Raw genomic sequence first — 19,242 nt, forward strand, 5'->3', positions numbered from 1 at the left:
CAGGTTGCGGTGATCTGGGAGGAGCCGTTTGACAACCTGCACTTTTCTGCTTTCATGCTTTGTTATTGTAGGGAGATTCAATTTCCGTTTGGTGCCACAGACAGCCGTCACTACCTGCTCCATCAGTAACCTCTCCTCCCCTCCCCTCTCCTCCCCTCTCCTCCATCTTCTCCTCCAGTGGTTTATTGTCCAGCGTTGTCACCTCCTGAAAACGGCTTTTTCATCCACAACGTGTGTAACAACCACTTTGAGGCCGCCTGTGGTGTGCGCTGCCAGACCGACTTTGACCTTCAGGGAACAAACATCAGACTGTGCCAGGCAGACGGCACCTGGACGGGGATGCCTGCCACCTGCAGAGGTGAGGAACCCTCCTGTCAGTGAAAAGTATAGCACAATGCATCCAATCTTCATATAGTTCCTCATTAAACTTTGGGACCTGGATCAAATCCCTCAAAGTCTGCAGCTTGTCCTCCGATCCCTGTAAACCCTCATATGTAAAGGAGATGATGTGTTGCAGTGAGTATTTAAGGTCACATGTGCTCGGCCAGAACAAGAAAGGATGTGAGGAGAGTAGGGACAGGGGGTCGAAGGGAAGGAACCCGAGTGTGAGGGAGATGAAGAACAGACCGGAAAGAAAGAAAGGGAAAGGGAGTTGTGACGAGTCCAGAGATTAATGAGATGAATCCTGTTTGAATGGAGAGACGGCGAGCGGGTGACTCACAGAAATACCAAGACACTGAATATCCAAGGGTGTGTGTGTGTGTGTTTTATAGTGTGTGGCTCTGGGTATATCTTTTCTGAGTGTGTCTGCTTATATGTGTCACACTGAGTCTAGTCTCCGCCACATACTGTAGGACCTCCCAGCGAGTCTAGCCCTGCAGGGGGGGTCTCTCCTCTCCACCGCCTGTCTGTCTATGGGTGGTGGTGAGAAAGGACACACTGCTCTTCTCTAGCGACAGCATAATATCAGACATGCAGGAAAGTTATTATTTATTTCATGGGGATTTTCATGCTATAGGGGTAAATGATAGGTCCCAAGTTAAAGATGATATAGGGCTGTACGCTCTTATGGTAGATCTATGGTTCACTGTGGGCTATATAGATATTTATCCCTGTGTTTATCAGCTATTCCTCAAACCGGGATAGAATCATTAAAAACCACATAGTTACAGAAGCATAGAGGAGGTGTTTGCCAGGTCCAATACTTCAAATTTACAGTTAACAACAAATGAAATATCCCTTACATATGAATAATCTAAAAGTGTATCATCTCAAAAACTGAAAGAAATGAGCAGGAATTTCCCAAACTGACAATGATCACAAACAACCCAAAATAAAAGCAATAGAACATCGTTGGAGTATTTTAGGTACTTGATGAATTGTCTTCATGGTTCTTTGGGCTTTGTTGTAGTTGTTGTTGTTGTTTGTTGTAGGTTTTCTCTCCCGAAACTAAATCACAAATGTTTTGCTGACTGTCAAATTTTTTATAGCTCCCTAAATTGGCTAAACCATAAATTTATTGATGTGTCCACAGTAAATCAAACTCACAAGCAACTGGCATTTCAAAGTAGAACTATGTGGGTTGTGCGTCTCCGATTTGCCGATTGTGAATCTGATTTTGAGTTTATTGTCTCACCCCCGCAGTCCGCTCCTGCCCGCCTCTCTCTCGGCCGCCACACGGGTTCCTCCGGTGCAGCGATGGCGGCGCCTCCCGCCGGGCGGAGTGTCAGGCCGGCTGCGAGCGCGGCTACCGGCTGGAGGGAGACGTCAGGCTCACCTGCCAGGTCAACTCGCAGTGGAGTGGATCCCAACCTCGGTGTGTGGGTAAGACCTCACCCCCGACAAGCCGCTGGCTCACGCTGCCGTGTGTGTTGCACCTGGACACAAAACACAAAAAGACGACAAAATATACAACCTAGGTCTTTATCGTTTGTTCGAGATTTGAATATAGGCTCTTATCATCTGTTAAGTTCACTGAATTCTGCCTTAGTGGAAAAAAACGTACAGATAAATGACATTAATAACATATAATCTTGGTTTTTCTATGTAAAAACATGTGGTTTTTACACACGTATGTAAACGCACATGAGAAGACTGACTCACACACTGTGGTTAGACACATGGTGCGTATTTGCTCCGCGCACTGCATCATCCTCCGAGAGATACATCTGCTTTCTCATCGCACTGCTGCCATCCCCATATACATACACACACACACACACACACACACACACACAGGATGCCCACACACTTCACAACCCGATAGTTAAGTCAAAATAAGTTGCGCACACTCATGCACCGCCGCAGAGAGCTCGCAGGTCAGGCACAGCAACACACAACAGAGAGGCGCCGTGTGTGAGAGTGTTTCACCGCAAACCTCCGGCCTCAGCTGACTCACTTCCACCCCACCAGCTCACGGTGCTATTTAGAACGACTGATCCGCTTCACCAGAACTCTGGGTAATCGATAGCTACCATCTCGCTGCCCCCCCCCCCCCTTGTTTGACCATCTCAGTGTTTGCCCACATATTGTCGTTACCTCTTTAACACGGCTAAGAGGCCTCTGTGGGCTGCTGCTGCCGGGCGGTTTGTTTTAGTGTTTGTTTGCACGGCGGTGAACCGGGGAATCGCTTCAGCTGCCCTGAGAGGACGGAGAGATATCTTTCCATCTGATTCAAATGTACCTCTCGCTGGGCTTCTTCTCCTAAAGGAGGCAGGAGGAGGCAGAGGATGAGAGTGATCCATCCATCATCGAGTCAAAGCCACATGTACAGTTAAAAATATACATATAAGAGGGCCTCCAGTGTACGAGTCCTGTGGTCTGTGCTCTCTTGACTTGATTTCCGACCAAATGTTTGTTTCCTTTGTGCCAGTTTCTGATACGTGCACACACACACTGGAAATAGATTTATTGTTGGCACTCACACTGGAGGGTAATCAAAGAAAGATTTTATCACATTCTGGTAAACACGCAGGAAACGTGATCCAGATCTTGAAGGAGTTTTTTTACTTTTCTTTTCTCGGTCTGTTCTGCTCTAACCAACCTTATCATCAAAACCCTTTTTCTCCTGGTCTGATTAATGCACAGTGAATTCTAACTCAGCACATTGCAGCACCGCTTGTTCCACCTACATTATTTTTCAAGGAATGAAACAAACACAATCAGATTTATCCCCTGGTTTCTCCCACTCTCTCTCCCCAGAGGTGCGTTGTCCCCCATTCGTGGCCCAGAAGAACATCCTGATGTCGCCCCCTGCCTGCGGGAGGAGGGCAGCATCGCCGGGCTCCGTGTGCCTGCTCACCTGTCGACAGGGCTACAGTCTACAAGGGAACAGGAAGGCGGTGTGCCTGGGCTCTGGGAACTGGACCGCCAACGTCCATAAAGCTGTCTGCGCAGGTGATTTGTGTGGAAAGCGGATCCTTTCACTTCAGAAGTTCTGAGGTCAGAGGTCAGGGTCGGTGTAGGGGCCGTAAAAAAGGGTCTAAAGCAGGATGTTGAGGTCGCTGGGGGCAGGTGGAGGTGGAGACTATGGGTTGTGTGTTTTTCCAGGAATAAGTGTGTTTAGTTTGTTACATTTAATTAAATAGTTCCAGGAATTCTTAAATTTAAGCTTACTAACAAACAATTTAAAAAGATGCACCTGCTCGGCCAATCACAAGTCATTCTCAGCTGTCAATCATGATGTTTTACATTGCTTTTATAGCATCTAATAACTAATTAATACAGAAAAACTTAAAAAATTACATTTGGGTAAACCTGAATGTGATAAAAAGATTTTGCCCATGTCCCATCCACTGACATGGGGGAGACGGAGTTTATGACCATTACTGCATCCAGCCACCAGGGGGACATTGAGACACTTCACTTTACGAAAGGTGTCATCTCGTCTATCTTTATATAAAGTGTGTGATTCTGCACAAAGACTTTGATAATTTACATAATTCTCACCCAGATGTGGTATTCTTACTTTAAAACCTGTTTAACTGCAGCTGGGACTGAATCTGAGGAAATGATTAAGGATGGAAAGATGGATCCATAAACTTGATGTATTTACTGGTCATAATTTAAGGAACCCGCTTTGCTGCTTGGAAGATTGAATTATTCTCTCAGCGCCGGAGTGAATGACACTGGTGATGTGTGAAAAGATGGATGATCAGAAGAGCTGAAGGGAAAGAAACAGAGTGTGTGGAGAAATCGAGGAGGATTTAAAAATAAAACAGCAGGAAACTTGGATGGAGGTTTTCTCTTTTCCATCCTCCACTCCAGTGAGAATGGTGCTAACCCAGTTTCGGAGCGGGCCTCAGGTCACTAACTCAAACCATCCCATGTCCGAGTTCTTCTCTTGTCCCTCCCCCCCACCCGACTGGGACTCTGTCTGGAGATCATTAAAACCGGACCGCTGCCCTCCAGATGCCTCGCCGGTGAAACAGGTGGTGCCGGGCGGCTGTGCCTACCCCCCCCCCCCCCCCCAACCCCTCCAGTGTCCTAAATCCATCTAGTTTCCACAGGAGAAAGTTGACTAACTAGGGAACTGATGTTGTTAAAGATGAAAACGATCGGAGATGTCGGGCGGACGCAAAGGTGAGAGGTGAGGATGAGTCATCTGTGGGGGGGGGGATTAGAGTGAGAGAAGATTACATTCGGTTTCACCTGGGACACAAATGAAGAAAGAAGATAAGATAGATAAGAAAGAGAGAGAGAGAGACGTTAGTGCTCTTCGTCAGCTCCTGGCTCTCTTCACCTCTCACTTCACACTGATGACACCCAAAGTGAAATATTCCTCCCTCCGCTGTGAAGATGAACGCGGCCGATTTGGAGCCGTGTGTGTGTGTTAGTGTTTAGCGGAGACAGATGCCTAAGTGGACGGGTCATCAGGTCCAGATGGGAGCGAGCTCTTACACACACTCTCCATCGATGGGAGATCCGGCTGAACTGAGCTGAACTGTGCCGTGCTGGCTCCACGTTATCACAACACGCTGGACGAGACAAAAGGAAGAGGTGGTCTCATCCAAGGGTCACGGCGGGTTTGTGCGTTCGTCACCAGTCAAACGTTCTTCTTCTCCCGACGCCGCTTTCGTAGTGAGAAGTCGACCGCCCATGATGTTTCCTACTGGAGGAAGCAAAGTCGGAAAATCACTGACAATGAAAGTGGGGAGGGTTTGTCTGCTGGTCTGGGATCAGGTCTGGGATCTCCCAGACTCAACAGTGTCTCTCAAATCTTTATGCTTCAGCTGGTCCCATTGCTTTTGACTTTTACTGTCAAGTAGATCATCAATTACTATTTATGTTCCTTTTCAAATCTCTTTAGCTTCGGCTACAGTTTTGAACGTGTTTCTAGACCCTGCAGTAAATGAGTGGTTTACAACATGTGCGTTTCCCTCACACTGGAATTCAGATTCAGATTTATGCTCGTCAAGCCCAAGAAATATAATTTATCTGAGATGACGCTCTTTCATGACCCTGAGTTTTTAGACAATGACTGAGGTCAAGTTCCACACGTCATCCCACCTCTATCTGCGTTCCTCTGTGCTCCACCGTTGTGGTAATTGGACGCACACGGGTAACGCCTGTGGGGTCTGGTGTTGTTGGACCGGTGACAGTCGTGCACTCTTAGTTATGAACAACGTTGAGCTCTGATTAAAGAGGTCAGGGGGTCGGATGACATCCCAGACCTTCACCTCCCTCTCTGATAAGAGCGAAGCAGGCTGAGGTCATTTCACTTGGTTTGTGATGAGGTGAACATCTGCAAAGGTCAAGTCTAATCTGATTTCTAATGACATTTAATGGAGTTAGTGTCGGATTGTCATCTCTCTGGTTCTCTGTCTCCTCTTCAGATGCTGAGACACCAGGGATCCAGTGTCCCGAGGACATCGTGGCAGAGACGGACGAGCGGCGTGGGACAGCCATCGTCAGCTGGAACGTCCCAAATGCCACCGACAACTCCAACGAAGAGGTTATTATTACTTGTCTATAGTTTCATCTATAGTATAATGCACATTCCACAGGAGAAGCTAAATTCCTCTCTTAATTTTTAGTCCTCTAGTTCTCATATTGCCTGTGTCTCTTACTCCTCCAGGTGTCGGTGCAGGTGAAGCCAGTCTACGCTCCTCCCCAGCTGTTCCCCATCGGAAGAGAGACCATCACCTACATTGCGACCGACCGCACTGGGAACCAGGCCAACTGCTCCTTCACCGTCACAGTCGTCGGTGAGCTCATCCCCTCAGAGGCGATGTGCTGCATCTGGTCTCCAGGGGCCTCGTCTCAATGGGAGACAGGGGAAGGCTCGGAATACACAGTCCCACTGGCTTCAGATCCGCTCCAAAATGTCATTAAAATCGGTTCAGTGGTTTTTGCGTAATCCTGCTAATTAAGAAACTGCTGGTGAAAAATTAATGGAGGTAATTAACTCCAGTGTTTTCTGAGACATCTCCATCAGTCGTAAAGTGCCACAGTGTTTACATATCACAAGTCTATGACAATTAGCAACATGTGTTCGGCAGTAAAAGTCACTGGCACAAAAACCCAGAGATTTAAGAATGCTCTTGCACTTTGCATAGAAACAGGAGAGGACGATAAAATATAACGACGTTGAAGTTGTCACATGAGTAGAGAGCAGCATCACCTCCGTCTCGAGTGGGGGTCATCGCCTCATTGGGGGTTTCACAGATAGGACCACGGCCTTCCAGAAAGAAAAATGAGTCAATACACTCACTAACCAGTTTCCTCTCCGCTACAGGACATTCCTCCACGTCCGCACTGCAGCTCATTTCTGTCACACGGCGTAAAACCACGATTTATTTGATGCACTCAGCAATGAGGGAGGGTCCATCCGCCCCGGCAGGTGCCAAACAGTGTTACTGTGGAGAGGGGGGGTGAAAAAAAAACGGGGGTGTCCCATGTCAACCGCTCAATTCAGGGGGAAAAAACCTCCAGCATGGTAGCTGTGAACATTTCCATATGTTATTATGGTGGTGGAACGTTGTGGTTTTTTATTAGAGACATGTGTTTAACCAGTGCACTCTGACACGGCTGCCTCGAGGAACTCCCATCACATCGGAGCACACGTCTCCAGTCTGGGAACAACTGTGTGTTTTTGCATTAAAGCCGCAACATGTTTTTTAAACCTACACATGGCTTAGATCAATGGTTTTCTTGCTTTCGCAGCTGGCGGACGCTGAATGTCTGTTATCGATATGTGTAATGTTTACCGATGTGCTGGTTTGACGGTGCACCCCCCCCCCCCCCCCCCCTCCATCTGGTCCTCAGGTGATTACAGATCCCCTTAACGACCTCTTTATCCCCTTCTAGATACTGAGCCCCCGGTGATTGACAGGTGCAGGTCGCCGCCCACGGTTCGAGCCACAGACGCGGAGACGGCAGCCACTTGGGAGGTGCCACAGTTTTCCGACAACTCAGGTATGTCTGGTCGCTGTTCTCAGACGGCAGCTCCGTGGATGGTTTCACTCTTTTGCTCCTCTGTTCCACTCTGCCCCCTCATCCGCTGATGAGTTTCCATCGGTCGGGTGGGAAAAATTGAGGATCAGCAGAGAGCTATGTGCTTTTTTGCGTCGGTGTGTGTCTGTGTGTGTGTGCGTGTGAATAATAGTGAGAGGATGGATTGTAAACGTGCGCATGAACGCCTCATTTGTGTGTCTGTGTTTAAAAGAGATTGAGAGAGGAGAGGACGGGGGGGGAGATGAAGTCCTCAACGTGTCTGTTAATGTCATCAATGTTAAAGAAGACAAAGGAGGTTGATCTAAGAAAACTTTGTTCTCATTCCATCCATTTTTCACACTTTCATTTGATTATACAAGCAGATATAATACTGGACTCACACAGGAACATGTTTTCTTAATCAGAGCAGCTGCCATTAACAATAGATCCTGGTTTTAATCACTGAGTTGGTAAAGTTACATAAATACACCCACAGAAAAAATGATATATTCTGTATTAATATCTACGTAAACATAGAGGCAAAGTAGAATTCAAGGTAGAAACCATCTCACAATCTTAAAGAACATGATCAACTTTGTCCAAATGCTCAGATAAACTTGATTAATTATTAATGTGCAACTAGAATATTCATGTTTAGTCTGTACGGTGCCATATCTGTAATATTTGCCCCACTTGAGTAAAAAGGACAAACTTTAGGTGAAACCTTGAGCTTTAACGACCCTTTGCTACGAATTGAAAATTAAACATATGCGTTGAGGATCTTTTCGGGGATTATGTGTAAAGTTTTCCCGGTGATTCATAAATCTGAATCACAGAACATTCAATGTCATCCCCCTGCACCTTGAACTGAGTGAAAATAAGAAGTTCCCCTTCATGCACGGAGATTCTGAAGCTGTGATGAGCTGCTGTGAAGACTTCATATGCGGTCGGCCGGTCTCTGGTTTGAGACAGGGCCACCCTGCTGCACTCACGTTGATGTTTAACTGTTCAGACCGATGCTGCTGTAAAGCAGTACATCGAGGCCACTCGGCCAAATAGACTAAATATCACAGAGCTGGCTGTCTCTCTCCTGGCTCGGCTCACTGTACCCAAACAGCCGTGGTGGTGACAGACAACAAACCAGACTTCTCCAGAGCTCCAGCACGCAGCCAGGACCATGTAATTCACCGACTGGCTCCACAAACACACACACACACACACACACACTCACACACACACGCACATATATTGAATAACACTGAACAGTGCTCACACATGTGTTTCTGTGAGTTCACACACTTTGGCAGAAATGAGCCTGAACTCAAACGTGGGCCCGCAATCTCACAGCAACTCCCCAAAAGATCCCCCCCCCCACCTGTCTGCAGAGGTGCACCTCTATCAGACACACACTCACACACATGCACGGTAATGACAGGCTGCTGCAGCTGCTTCGGGGCCGCACGACGTCAACACCGCGCTCCTCCGACGTCAGTGTTTTGTTTTTCCAAGCCCACACCCTGATGCCAGAGCTATATATAGTCACGACTCGGCAGACACACACATAAACACACGTTCAAACACACACACGGGGCTATATATAAAGGGAGACACCAGACTCCGGCGGACCAGACGTGTGTCAGCCCTGTTGGAATGACCCGACTTCACTGTTAATGGAAGAGAAAAGGTCAACCACTTACTTTTCCCACCTTCTCCTCTTACTTTTTAAATCCCGTCTGCGTGTCCCACTTAGTGCAGATGTTTTCACTGCTTCTTGGTCATAACCTGTGTGTGAGGATGCAGGGGAAAGACCAAAGTATGACACACACACACTCACACACACACACACACACACACTCATCACCGCTGCCTCTCCCAAAGCCCGATCCTTCACTCTCTGCTCGTGCAAACCAACCAGACCGGAGTCATTTTCCTCCCCAGTCCTCAGAGGTGGATTGTTCTGCTGCCATGTGAAGCCCAGACACACTGTGCACATGGTATAATATCAGAGTTCAACATATCTGCTGTGGTTTCTCACAAAGAGTGACTCATTTGGTCCTGGAAACTGGAGTAAGGCCAAGACTGCCCCCTGTAGGTTCACCAGAGTAACAGTAACAGCTTTGACTCTAGAAGAGATTATTAATTTCCTCATTTGGAGACATTTTGTTCTTCTAAAGGCAAATTATGAGTGAAAATTTAAATATTAAATCATCTTTAAGGTTACAAATATATAAAATGAAAACCTCCCAAGTTTCTCTCAAATGACAGGAAGCCAGCTGTTACCGAACAAGAGTAATACTAATGTGTCTCTAGCAAAGATTTTGAATTACATATTTAATTAAGTGTTAATTAAGATGTTTTTTTGTTTTTTTCATTTATAACTCGTACACTTCTGTATCGTCTCTCTCAGGCGGCCGCCTCACGCTGACCACTAGCCACACTCCAGGCTCCCAGTTCCCAGTGGGCGAGACTCTGGTGCAGTACACCGCTACCGACGCTGCCGGAAACAACCGCGACTGCAACCTCACCATCACTGTTCAAGGTGAAAGACCGACAGACGCATCACAGCTGTTTTAAATCCCGAGCACAGAATAATCTCTGTCCCGAGTAGGAAAAGTGAATTGCAGTATTTGTGCCCAGATTATGAAATGTTTGTGTATTTGTTCAGGGACGACCTGTGAGCAGCCGTATGTCCCCGTGAACGGAGAGTTTGTTTGCACTGAGGAAGACGAGGGTGTGAACTGTACCCTTCACTGTAAAGATGGATACAGCCTCACTAAGGAGGCCGTGCACAGTTACCTCTGTGCGTACAACGGCATGTGGGAACCTCCGTACTCTCCTGAGAGGCCCGACTGCTCAGGTACGTACAGGGGACAGGGCGTTTGGACTCATTAACTCACGAGCAGCTTGGAATGAAGCAGCGTGATGCATAAAACCCTTTTCCCTCGTTCTCAGTGAACCGTATCGCAAACAACGGGTTCAAGCCCTTCGAGATGCTGTTTAAAGCCTCGAGCTGTGAGGACGTGGCCCTGGTCAAGTCCTTTACTGGGGAGCTCAACACCAAACTGGGCGGCATGGTGAGAACCTTAACACAAATACAAACGCCTGTTCTTCATGGGAATCAACTCTCAAGCGTGTTGCCTCTATTTGTTCGTCTTCCCCACAGCTCCCCAACATTTGCAGCAGCGATGATGTCACCTGCAAGCTGGAGGTGATGTCACAGGGTCACTGTCTGGAGTACAACTACGACTACGAGAACGGATTCTCTATCAGTAAGATCTGAATGAAAACAAACACCTACTCCTTCTCTTCTCGCTTTTCTATTTGACTCATTATTTCTCTCCCTGTCTGATCAGCCCCAGGCGGCTGGACAAACAACTGGAGTCCTCAAGGCTCCCAGGACTATGCTTACTTTGAGTCAGGCTTTGCCACGAGCTCTCGGCAGCTCCCCAACCGGCAGCGAGACCCCGGCGCCGCCAAACCGCATCAACGCACCAAGAGACACAGGAAAATCACCGGCCCCACCAGAGACCAGAAGATCCAGATCTTTTTCAACATCACAGGTAAATAAAGAACGTGACAATGCGTGTTTCATTAATTTTTGTACAATCACCACCAGTTGTTAGTTATCAGTCCTTTTAAACTTTGTCCGTTCTCCCAGCAAGCATCCCTCTGCCCCTGTCGAGGAACGACTCAGTAGAGGTGGCCAATCAGAAGAGGCTCCTGAGGACCCTGGAGCAGCTGACCAATAGGCTGAGGCGAACGCTGGCCAAGCAGCCGCTGTCCAGTTTCCACGTGTCCTCCGAGATGATTGTGGCCGATCCCAAATCGCTGGAGAGCAGGAGGGCGTCTCTGTTTTGCAGGCCGGGCTCGGTGCTCAAAGGCCGAATGTGTGGTGAGTAAACTCATTAATCAACCTAATTAATTAATGTTCCCATTGAGTTTCTAATGGTTAGTGCTCTTGCAGTGCAATGTCCGGTGGGGACATACTTCTCTCTGGAGTATAACGAGTGCGAGAGCTGCTGGCTGGGGTCCTTCCAGGACCAGGAGGGTCAGCTGGAGTGTAAGTCCTGTCCTGAAGGAACCTCCACAGCCTACCTCCACTCCCGCAGTGTGGCCGAGTGCAAAGGTACGATGCACAGACTTATAAGACTCGTATCCAAGAGTGCTAATACTCAGTGTTTTGATTCTTCATCATGATGTTGTGATTTACCTTCGCAGGGCAGTGTAAACCTGGAAGTCATTCCCTGAACGGGCTTGAGATCTGCGAGTCCTGCCCGCTGGGACACTTCCAGTCGGGCTTCGGCGCCAGGGAGTGTCTGGTCTGTCCCGACGAGACGTCCACCGTCACCAGAGGAGCAGTGGACGACTCGGAGTGCGGAGGTGATGCAGTCTGACAGTTTACAGGACACTCCCATAACGTCCTATCACTGTGATTGCTTAGTTTGACCTTGAATCCCTGTCATCGTTAATAAAATTGCTAAAGAATATAAAATTCCAGCCCTTAGGCAAAAATGTGTCATGAGGTATTTGGTTTCAATGTATCACAAACTCCTTTTAGGAAATTTCATGTAAGGTTGGATGATGCATCTGGAAACAGTCATTTCTGATTCCTCGATTTTTAAGTCAAAACACAAATATAACCCATGACTTTTAGAGCTATGAACTTGGAGCCACTCAGTGTTGGATTTCCCCCGTTTTTTCCATTTTTGCATGATTCTGGACTTTGACCTGCTCCTTCACGCTCATATATATATATTTCTTTTTTCCCCACAGTCCCCTGTTCGGCAGGTCACTTCTCCCGCACCGGTCTGGTCCCCTGTTACCCTTGTCCCCGGGATTACTACCAGCCCGAACACGGCCGCTCCTACTGCCTCTCCTGCCCCTTCTACGGAACCACCACTATCACAGGGGCCACCACCATCCAGCACTGCTCCAGTGAGTGGACATACAAGTATTTCCCTCGTTGAACCAACACAAAAATATGCGCACGCTGCATAATCTGTCCCCTGCCGCCATCGCTCAACATGTGCGGCGTCTGATCTGTGTTGTGACAGCTCAATCCAACTGGAAAAGGGATTACTGCACTGGGATTGAGGGGGGAAAGGAAATAATGTGAGCAGAATGGAAATGAGTAACGCTGCATGCCTGAAGTGTGGGAATGATCAGCGGTCGGGACTCGGCCCTGCCAGGTTGAAATGAGAATACAGGCTTTTGTTCAGCTGGATCTCCACCGTCTGCCAGTCTGGTAGCAAAGATCCTCGCTGCGTTTTTTTCCGACTTTTCTTTTTTCTTTTCCGTCTTTGCTTATATCGTCTGTGTTTTCTGTGGGTGTCATTGTCAGGTTTCGGGTCCAGCTTTCTTCCGAAGGAGGAGAGTGTGACTGCAGCTCCTGAGGTGGAGGCCAGTGAAGACTACCAAGCAAGCAGTCAGGTCAGTGATTATCTTGTCTTATCTTATAATTCATTTCAAAAGCTGAGCGTCTTGTTAATCTATTATGTGATTGACTTTAGGTTTTCCACGAGTGCTTCCTGAATCCATGTCAGAATAAAGGAACTTGTGAGGAGGTCGGAGCGGGATACGTCTGCACCTGCATGCCTGGGTTCACAGGTAAACCCCCACTCAGACTACTACAGCTTCATGTACCTCATGTTTATTACCACTTTTTGTTTCGGCTTATATTTCTCTGTTTCCATGAAGAAAGGAAAATAAATCAAACCTCCTCTCAATCGAAACCCACTGAGGTTGAATGACCTGTTTAAAGCATCAGTGTGAAGCCGCTTCCCTCATACATCCACCATGTGGTCTGTAATTAGTGTCAGCTAGTAGACGTGAAACAGATCAAACTGATTCATCACCAAGAATTTATTACGTGCAGATTTCCAGGGTTTGAAATATAAAGAAAAAGTCAATTCACTAAACAGACACGTGAGGCACTTTCCTTCCATTTGTATTCCTCACAGTCTTTTCCCTGGTCCTCAGCTTCCTGTCATTACGAGTGTCGAGCTGCTGCCACACGATCTTTCTCCCGGCTGTGTTGTATTTGTGACAAGTTCTTGACGCAGCCTCTGATATTCGTCCCTCAGGTGCCAAGTGTGAGATCGATGTAGACGAGTGCGACTCGGCCCCGTGCCAGAATGAAGGCCTGTGCAAGGACGGCATGGAGGACTTCCAGTGTCAGTGCAAAGCAGGATTTTTAGGTATGGATGCAGTTGTAGATGAAAAAGAAAAAGGGTGTAAAGTGCAATAAAGTACTTGGAGGGTTTGGGAAGTGATCAGAAAACACTTAGAGTAATAAATGACCATAATTAAAGCCTGAAGGTCACATGACTGAATCGTGGGACAGGTTGGCCTGAGAGGAATCCACCTGTTGTGTGTTTATTCCTTGGCCGTGTTTTAAAGACGCCTTCGACCAGGCCCGTTCTAGACGCGCCCCTGTGACGCAGTCGGCCTTCAAAATATCATTTTTTTTCAATTTGACGAGCAGGGGAGAAGATCTGTGACATTTTATGGTTTGAAATTGTTTCATGTTTCCATAAATTCCATGAAATGTCGGCGGTTTGATCCCTGGCTCCTCCAGTCCGCTTTTCCAGAGTGTCCTTGGGCAAGATACTGAGCCCAAATTGCCCCTGACAGCTCTGCAGACAGTGTGTGAACGGTGTGGGACAGAAAGACCGCAGCATGCAGCAGTGCTTTATGAATGTGTGTGTGAGTGTGTGCGTGTGTGTGTGTGTGTGTATGTGTGTGTGTGTGTGTTTGGGCCATTGTGGCTTGTAAGTGCTTGCTATATAAGTGGTTGCTATATAAATAAAGTCCATCTACTGTAATAAAAACAGACTTTTTGACCGACGTCCAAAAACCTCAACACATGAAATCGAGATTAGAATTTGTTGAACGTGATGAAATTGTTTCCTAATACAATTATAGGAGAAATATGTTGAGGTTGCAGTTTTTTACACATACTGTACATACCAGTACACCACAGATATTTATAACATACGTGTTGTAGAAGTTAAATCTATGGAACCACATACAGTGTTCTAACTTCACGTGTCTCTGAACTGTCCCCTCCCAGGCCACCTGTGTGAGGCGGAGGTGAACGAGTGCATTTCCTCCCCGTGTCTGAATGAAGGCGTTTGTGTGGACGAGGTCAACAGGTTCACCTGCAGCTGTGCCGACGGCTTCACAGGTTTGATCCCGGGACTGTGTTACCTTTGTTATTCTAGGTATCAGCCAGTCAGGACAACTTTATTGACTCTATATTATGTCTCTTCTTTCCTGCAGGATCTCGCTGTGAGCTGGAAATCAACGAGTGTCTCTCCAACCCCTGTCTGAACGGAGGCGTGTGTGAGGACATGACCGGCGGTTACACCTGTAACTGCGCTGTCGGCTTCTCGGGGGACAGCTGTGAGGTGAACATTGATGAATGTTACAGCGCCCCCTGTCTAAATGGAGGCTCCTGCCTGGATGCCGTGAATAATTTCAGGTAATAAACATTCAGATGGAAAGTAGACAGCTTTGTTTTGTCTTTGTGAACCTGAATGTGGAGTTCTGCCGCCCCCCCTCTCCCAGGTGTCAGTGCGTGGAGGGCTACCGGGGCCGGCTGTGCGAGGTGGATGTCGATGAGTGTGATCCGAACCCCTGTGTGAACGGAGCCAGCTGCATGGATGGTCTGGGCTCCTTCACCTGCCGCTGCCTCCCTGGGTTCAACGGAACCAGGTGTGAGACAGGTACTATAGGACAGATGGCACATCATGGATTCAAAATGATCTTTTAGACCTTTTCTACTACTTTTCTAATAAACCACATTAAATATACTATAGTCTGAAGACATAACCTCATTGTAATATTGTTTGTTTGGTTTGTGTATTTTCCCTATTATTGGAAATTGTGGTATTGTTCTAATAAAGCATGTTAACTCTTATGTCCTGCTGGTTGTATTTGATTCTTTTCTGCTCTGTCCCATTAGAGATGTCCTCTGCTTTCAACCTGGACTTTGAGGTGTCGGGAATCCACGGCTATGTGATGATGGACAGTGTGATGCCGGCGCTCACAGAGATCACCTGCACCTTCTGGATGAAGTCCTCAGACACCACCAATTATGGCACACCGGTCTCCTACGCTGTGGAGGGCAGCGACAACGCATTCCTTCTCATAGACTACAATGGGTCAGTGGTACACCAGGAGATAATTGGTTTTACTACATTGGTGCATTGTCTTTACAAGGCCCTCATCCTCTCAACCGTATTTCCTCTCCTCTCGTGGCCACCTCCCTACAGGTGGGTGCTGTATGTGAACGGTAAGGAGCGGATCACCGACTGTCCTGCGGTGAACACAGGTCACTGGTACCACATCGGTGTGTCCTGGAGGAGCTGGGACGGTGACTGGAGAGTCTACATCAACGGGAAGCCCTCAGACGGAGGCAAAGGCCTGTCAGTCGGCACCACTATCCCAGGTGTAGTGCTAACCTCGGCCTGGTTTCCTGCCCGTTGATCATTTCATTCATATAGAAGACAAAGTGTTCATTTTCCCAGTGAGCAGTGGTTAATCTCTGGGGTTTTTTTCTTGTCTTGCAGCTGGTGGAGCACTGGTGTTGGGTCAGGACCAAGACCAGAGGGGTGAGGGCTTCAACCCCGTTGAATCCTTCGTGGGATCCATCAGTCAGCTCAACATCTGGGATCGTGTTCTGAGCCAACAGCAGGTGAACATAAAACATCCACTGATGTATTTATACCTTTTAATACATGATTCATGTGAGGGATTCGTCCAAATCAAACTCAGACACATGCAGAATTTATGAAATGATTTAAAGATATCTGTGTTTCTGTCAAATCCCAAACAGGCTGTTTAAGATTCTGTATTTATATTGGAAGTGAATTTGATTGAGTATATTTTGCCTGACAGATCAAGGTGCTGGCCAGCAGCTGTCCAGCTTCACACGTGACCCACAGAGGGAACGTGCTCGCCTGGCCTGACTTTCTGAACGGAGTGGTCGGCCGAGTCAAAGTTAACAGCAACAGTATTTTCTGTGCTGGTAAGAAATCTATACAAATGTCAACAATACATCTTGAATGATGACTAACACAATTTAATTGATTACATTGTCCATTATGGTTGTTTAATCACGTATGAGAACAGCGTATCCACCTCCTACACTTGTCATGTGTCACTAACAATGACAGGTGGCGCTGTTAACATGCATTTAAAGTCCCAGTGGCTCTGACTCCATCACATCTGTCCCTCCAGACTGCCCCAAACTGGAGAGTGCAGTGCCCCACCTGCTCGCCTCCACTGTGGAGGTCAGCCCCGGGGCCCAGGTCCAGCTGTCCTGCAATCCCGGGTTCTACCTGGTGGGGGAGCCGGTGCTGCAGTGCCAGAATAAAGGAGAGTGGAGCCACCCTCTGCCGAGCTGTGAACGTAAGACTCAGAAATGAAGTGCACTTTGATTTGCTCTGGAAATCACCTGTAATCTGATGTTGTTTTGCCTGTTTATGATATGAAGTCCTATCATATTGATCTATAAAAGGGATTTTCAGACAAATGTAAATGTAAATAAGCCTCTATGCTTATTTTGTGTTCTTCCCTGACCCACACTGCAGCCTCTAACTAAGGTTTGTGGGAATCCATCCATTAGCTTTTGTGTAATCTTGCTTAAAAAGAACCAACAAACACACAGAGGTGAACACAGAACGTTCTTGGTGGAGGTGACTGTTGTGTTGCATGTGAAGGTAAAAAAGCCTTGAGGAGCGAGACCCTGGATAACCTTCCTCCCTGTGTGTGTGTCACAGGTGTGTCCTGTGCAGCTCCTCATCCTCTGGAGAACGGCCTGCTCCAGGGGACAGACTTCCATAGCGGCAGCTCTGTGGTCTACCAGTGCAACTCTGGCTTTTACCTGCTGGGAGACGCCACCATGCACTGCAGCAACAGCGGCAAGTGGGGGGGAAATCCCCCGGCCTGTCTCGGTACGTCTTTCCCTTTGTATTGTTTAGGTATTTTATGTACTGCGGAAAACAAATGTCCTGACAGAAAGATGTGTGCATGTGTCCCTGTGTTCAGATGTGGATGAGTGCGCTCTGGGATCTGACTGTGACAGTCACGCCAGCTGTCAGAACACGGACGGCTCCTACATCTGCACCTGCACCCGCCCGTACAGCGGAGACGGCAAAAACTGCACAGGTAGGAGGACTCTGAAGCCTTTTAATGCACATCTAGGTTTTTAATAATGCCAATAACAGCAGTAGAATCGTGAGACATATCGTTATGTGTGGGTTGATGCATGTGTTCCCACCAGAGCCGGTGAAGTGTGAGAACCCCGACTCTCCGGAGTTTGGCCACAGAAGCGGCAGCAACTTCCTGATGGGCAGCGAGGTGGTGTTCGGCTGCGAGGACGGATACGAGCTGATCGGCTCGTCTCGACTCCGCTGCCTGGAGACAGGACACTGGGATGATCCTGTCCCTTACTGCAGAGGTGAGAGGTTAAGTGATGTCATGACATGCCATTAAGTGTACCGCTGTATTGCTTGAGTGTGAGGGGACACAAAAGCACTACACAAAGATATTGTGAGGGAGTGATTTTGCATTCAGTCGTCTTTCTGTCTTCCTCTGAGCAGCGGCCTGAAAGCCCTGACCACTGCAGCGTCTCCATCTTGGCTCTAAGCCACATTCTCCATCATGGAGAAAGAGCAACTGACTCGCTCAGCATCTGCAGACTGTGCCAAGAGCTCATGTTCAGAGCACACTGGTTTTAAACATCAGACTGAGAATGAATGTATGTGAAAAATACACATAGAAACTGCATAGTGTTTCTTTTTTAAATTGAAAAGGTTAAAATTATAATTTTACTGGTTTCCTGTGTATTAGAGGCAGATTTAAGTCGTTAAATATTAATGTTGTGTATTAGTGAGCTGACTAATGGCTCAACAGTGACACAGGAGACGAGAGGTTTTTCTGCAAAAGTGGTAAAACACAGTTTATCATTTTTGTTGTTGTGAAGGCAGGGAAGCAGTGTTCAAAGTATGAGGGGGTGGGCGTGTGACTGGAAGAGTCACTGGTGATAAACTGTTTGCTTTTACTGTAACTGATGATGATTCAGTGCAGGAGGAACCAGGAAGCTAGAGCAGGAAAAAAATACTCTCAGTAAGAAGCACTCAATCACCAAATTTAGATAAGTGTTGAAAGGTTCTTTACTCTGAAGATGAAGGAAGCTTTTCTGGTTTTTCAGTGGAATATTGAACGATATAAAACAGCATTTATTAATCCTCTTATTTGGTATTTATAGCTCTTTCCTGCCCGAAGCCAAGTATCCCAGATAACTCCATCATGAAGGGCGACAACTTCACCTACGGAAGCAAGCTGACTTTCAGGTATCATTTGCATCCCCAACTACACAGTGACCACAGGAGAAAGTACAACAAAACCATTCAAAATAAACTTATATAGTTTCTTCTTAACATCTGAGTCTAACTCTGTTCTCTTCTGCCTCTGTAGCTGTATGAGCGGCTTCCTGCCTCAGATCCCGTACGACTTTCAGTGTCTGGTCAGTCTGAGATGGAGTGGGACGCCACCTGTCTGCCACCCAGTGACCTGCGGGGGGCCTCCGATCGTGGGGAATGCTGACTTCAGGCTGGACACAAACACATACCTGTCCAAGGTGAAATACACCTGTGCTGAGGGCTACAGGTAAACAACCATCAGCTCACATGTATTATCATTGGACTGTTGAATCCAGTGAATTTATGATATTGTAAAAATACAATTGCTTCAACTAACATTCCAATGCATGGGACCATAAATCCACATAACAAAGTAAAT

The 19,242-nt window shown here is 47.3% G+C and overlaps 1 protein-coding gene across 2 annotated transcripts in view; it reads left to right on the forward strand.

Annotated features, from left to right (window-relative positions):
• The window catches only part of svep1 (sushi, von Willebrand factor type A, EGF and pentraxin domain containing 1), a 74,203-nt gene that overhangs the window by 42,236 nt on the left and 12,725 nt on the right, over positions 1-19,242 (forward strand). For both annotated transcript variants that reach the window (XM_062383664.1, XM_062383665.1), the window contains exons 5-35: positions 179-358; positions 1,645-1,824; positions 3,202-3,396; positions 5,835-5,953; positions 6,077-6,206; positions 7,309-7,416; positions 9,842-9,973; positions 10,100-10,291; positions 10,387-10,508; positions 10,598-10,703; positions 10,788-10,994; positions 11,093-11,326; positions 11,399-11,560; positions 11,653-11,814; positions 12,208-12,369; positions 12,776-12,864; positions 12,945-13,041; positions 13,518-13,631; positions 14,507-14,620; positions 14,716-14,917; positions 15,004-15,161; positions 15,401-15,599; positions 15,711-15,886; positions 16,008-16,132; positions 16,336-16,465; positions 16,678-16,848; positions 17,220-17,393; positions 17,488-17,607; positions 17,723-17,899; positions 18,710-18,794; positions 18,919-19,110. In XM_062383664.1, the coding sequence (XP_062239648.1) occupies positions 179-358; positions 1,645-1,824; positions 3,202-3,396; positions 5,835-5,953; positions 6,077-6,206; positions 7,309-7,416; positions 9,842-9,973; positions 10,100-10,291; positions 10,387-10,508; positions 10,598-10,703; positions 10,788-10,994; positions 11,093-11,326; positions 11,399-11,560; positions 11,653-11,814; positions 12,208-12,369; positions 12,776-12,864; positions 12,945-13,041; positions 13,518-13,631; positions 14,507-14,620; positions 14,716-14,917; positions 15,004-15,161; positions 15,401-15,599; positions 15,711-15,886; positions 16,008-16,132; positions 16,336-16,465; positions 16,678-16,848; positions 17,220-17,393; positions 17,488-17,607; positions 17,723-17,899; positions 18,710-18,794; positions 18,919-19,110 (4,714 nt within the window). The remainder of the gene's footprint in view (positions 1-178; positions 359-1,644; positions 1,825-3,201; positions 3,397-5,834; positions 5,954-6,076; positions 6,207-7,308; positions 7,417-9,841; positions 9,974-10,099; positions 10,292-10,386; positions 10,509-10,597; positions 10,704-10,787; positions 10,995-11,092; positions 11,327-11,398; positions 11,561-11,652; positions 11,815-12,207; positions 12,370-12,775; positions 12,865-12,944; positions 13,042-13,517; positions 13,632-14,506; positions 14,621-14,715; positions 14,918-15,003; positions 15,162-15,400; positions 15,600-15,710; positions 15,887-16,007; positions 16,133-16,335; positions 16,466-16,677; positions 16,849-17,219; positions 17,394-17,487; positions 17,608-17,722; positions 17,900-18,709; positions 18,795-18,918; positions 19,111-19,242) is intronic.

Source organism: Platichthys flesus, chromosome 24, assembly GCF_949316205.1.
Source record: "Platichthys flesus chromosome 24, fPlaFle2.1, whole genome shotgun sequence".
Classification (NCBI taxonomy): domain Eukaryota; kingdom Metazoa; phylum Chordata; class Actinopteri; order Pleuronectiformes; family Pleuronectidae; genus Platichthys; species Platichthys flesus.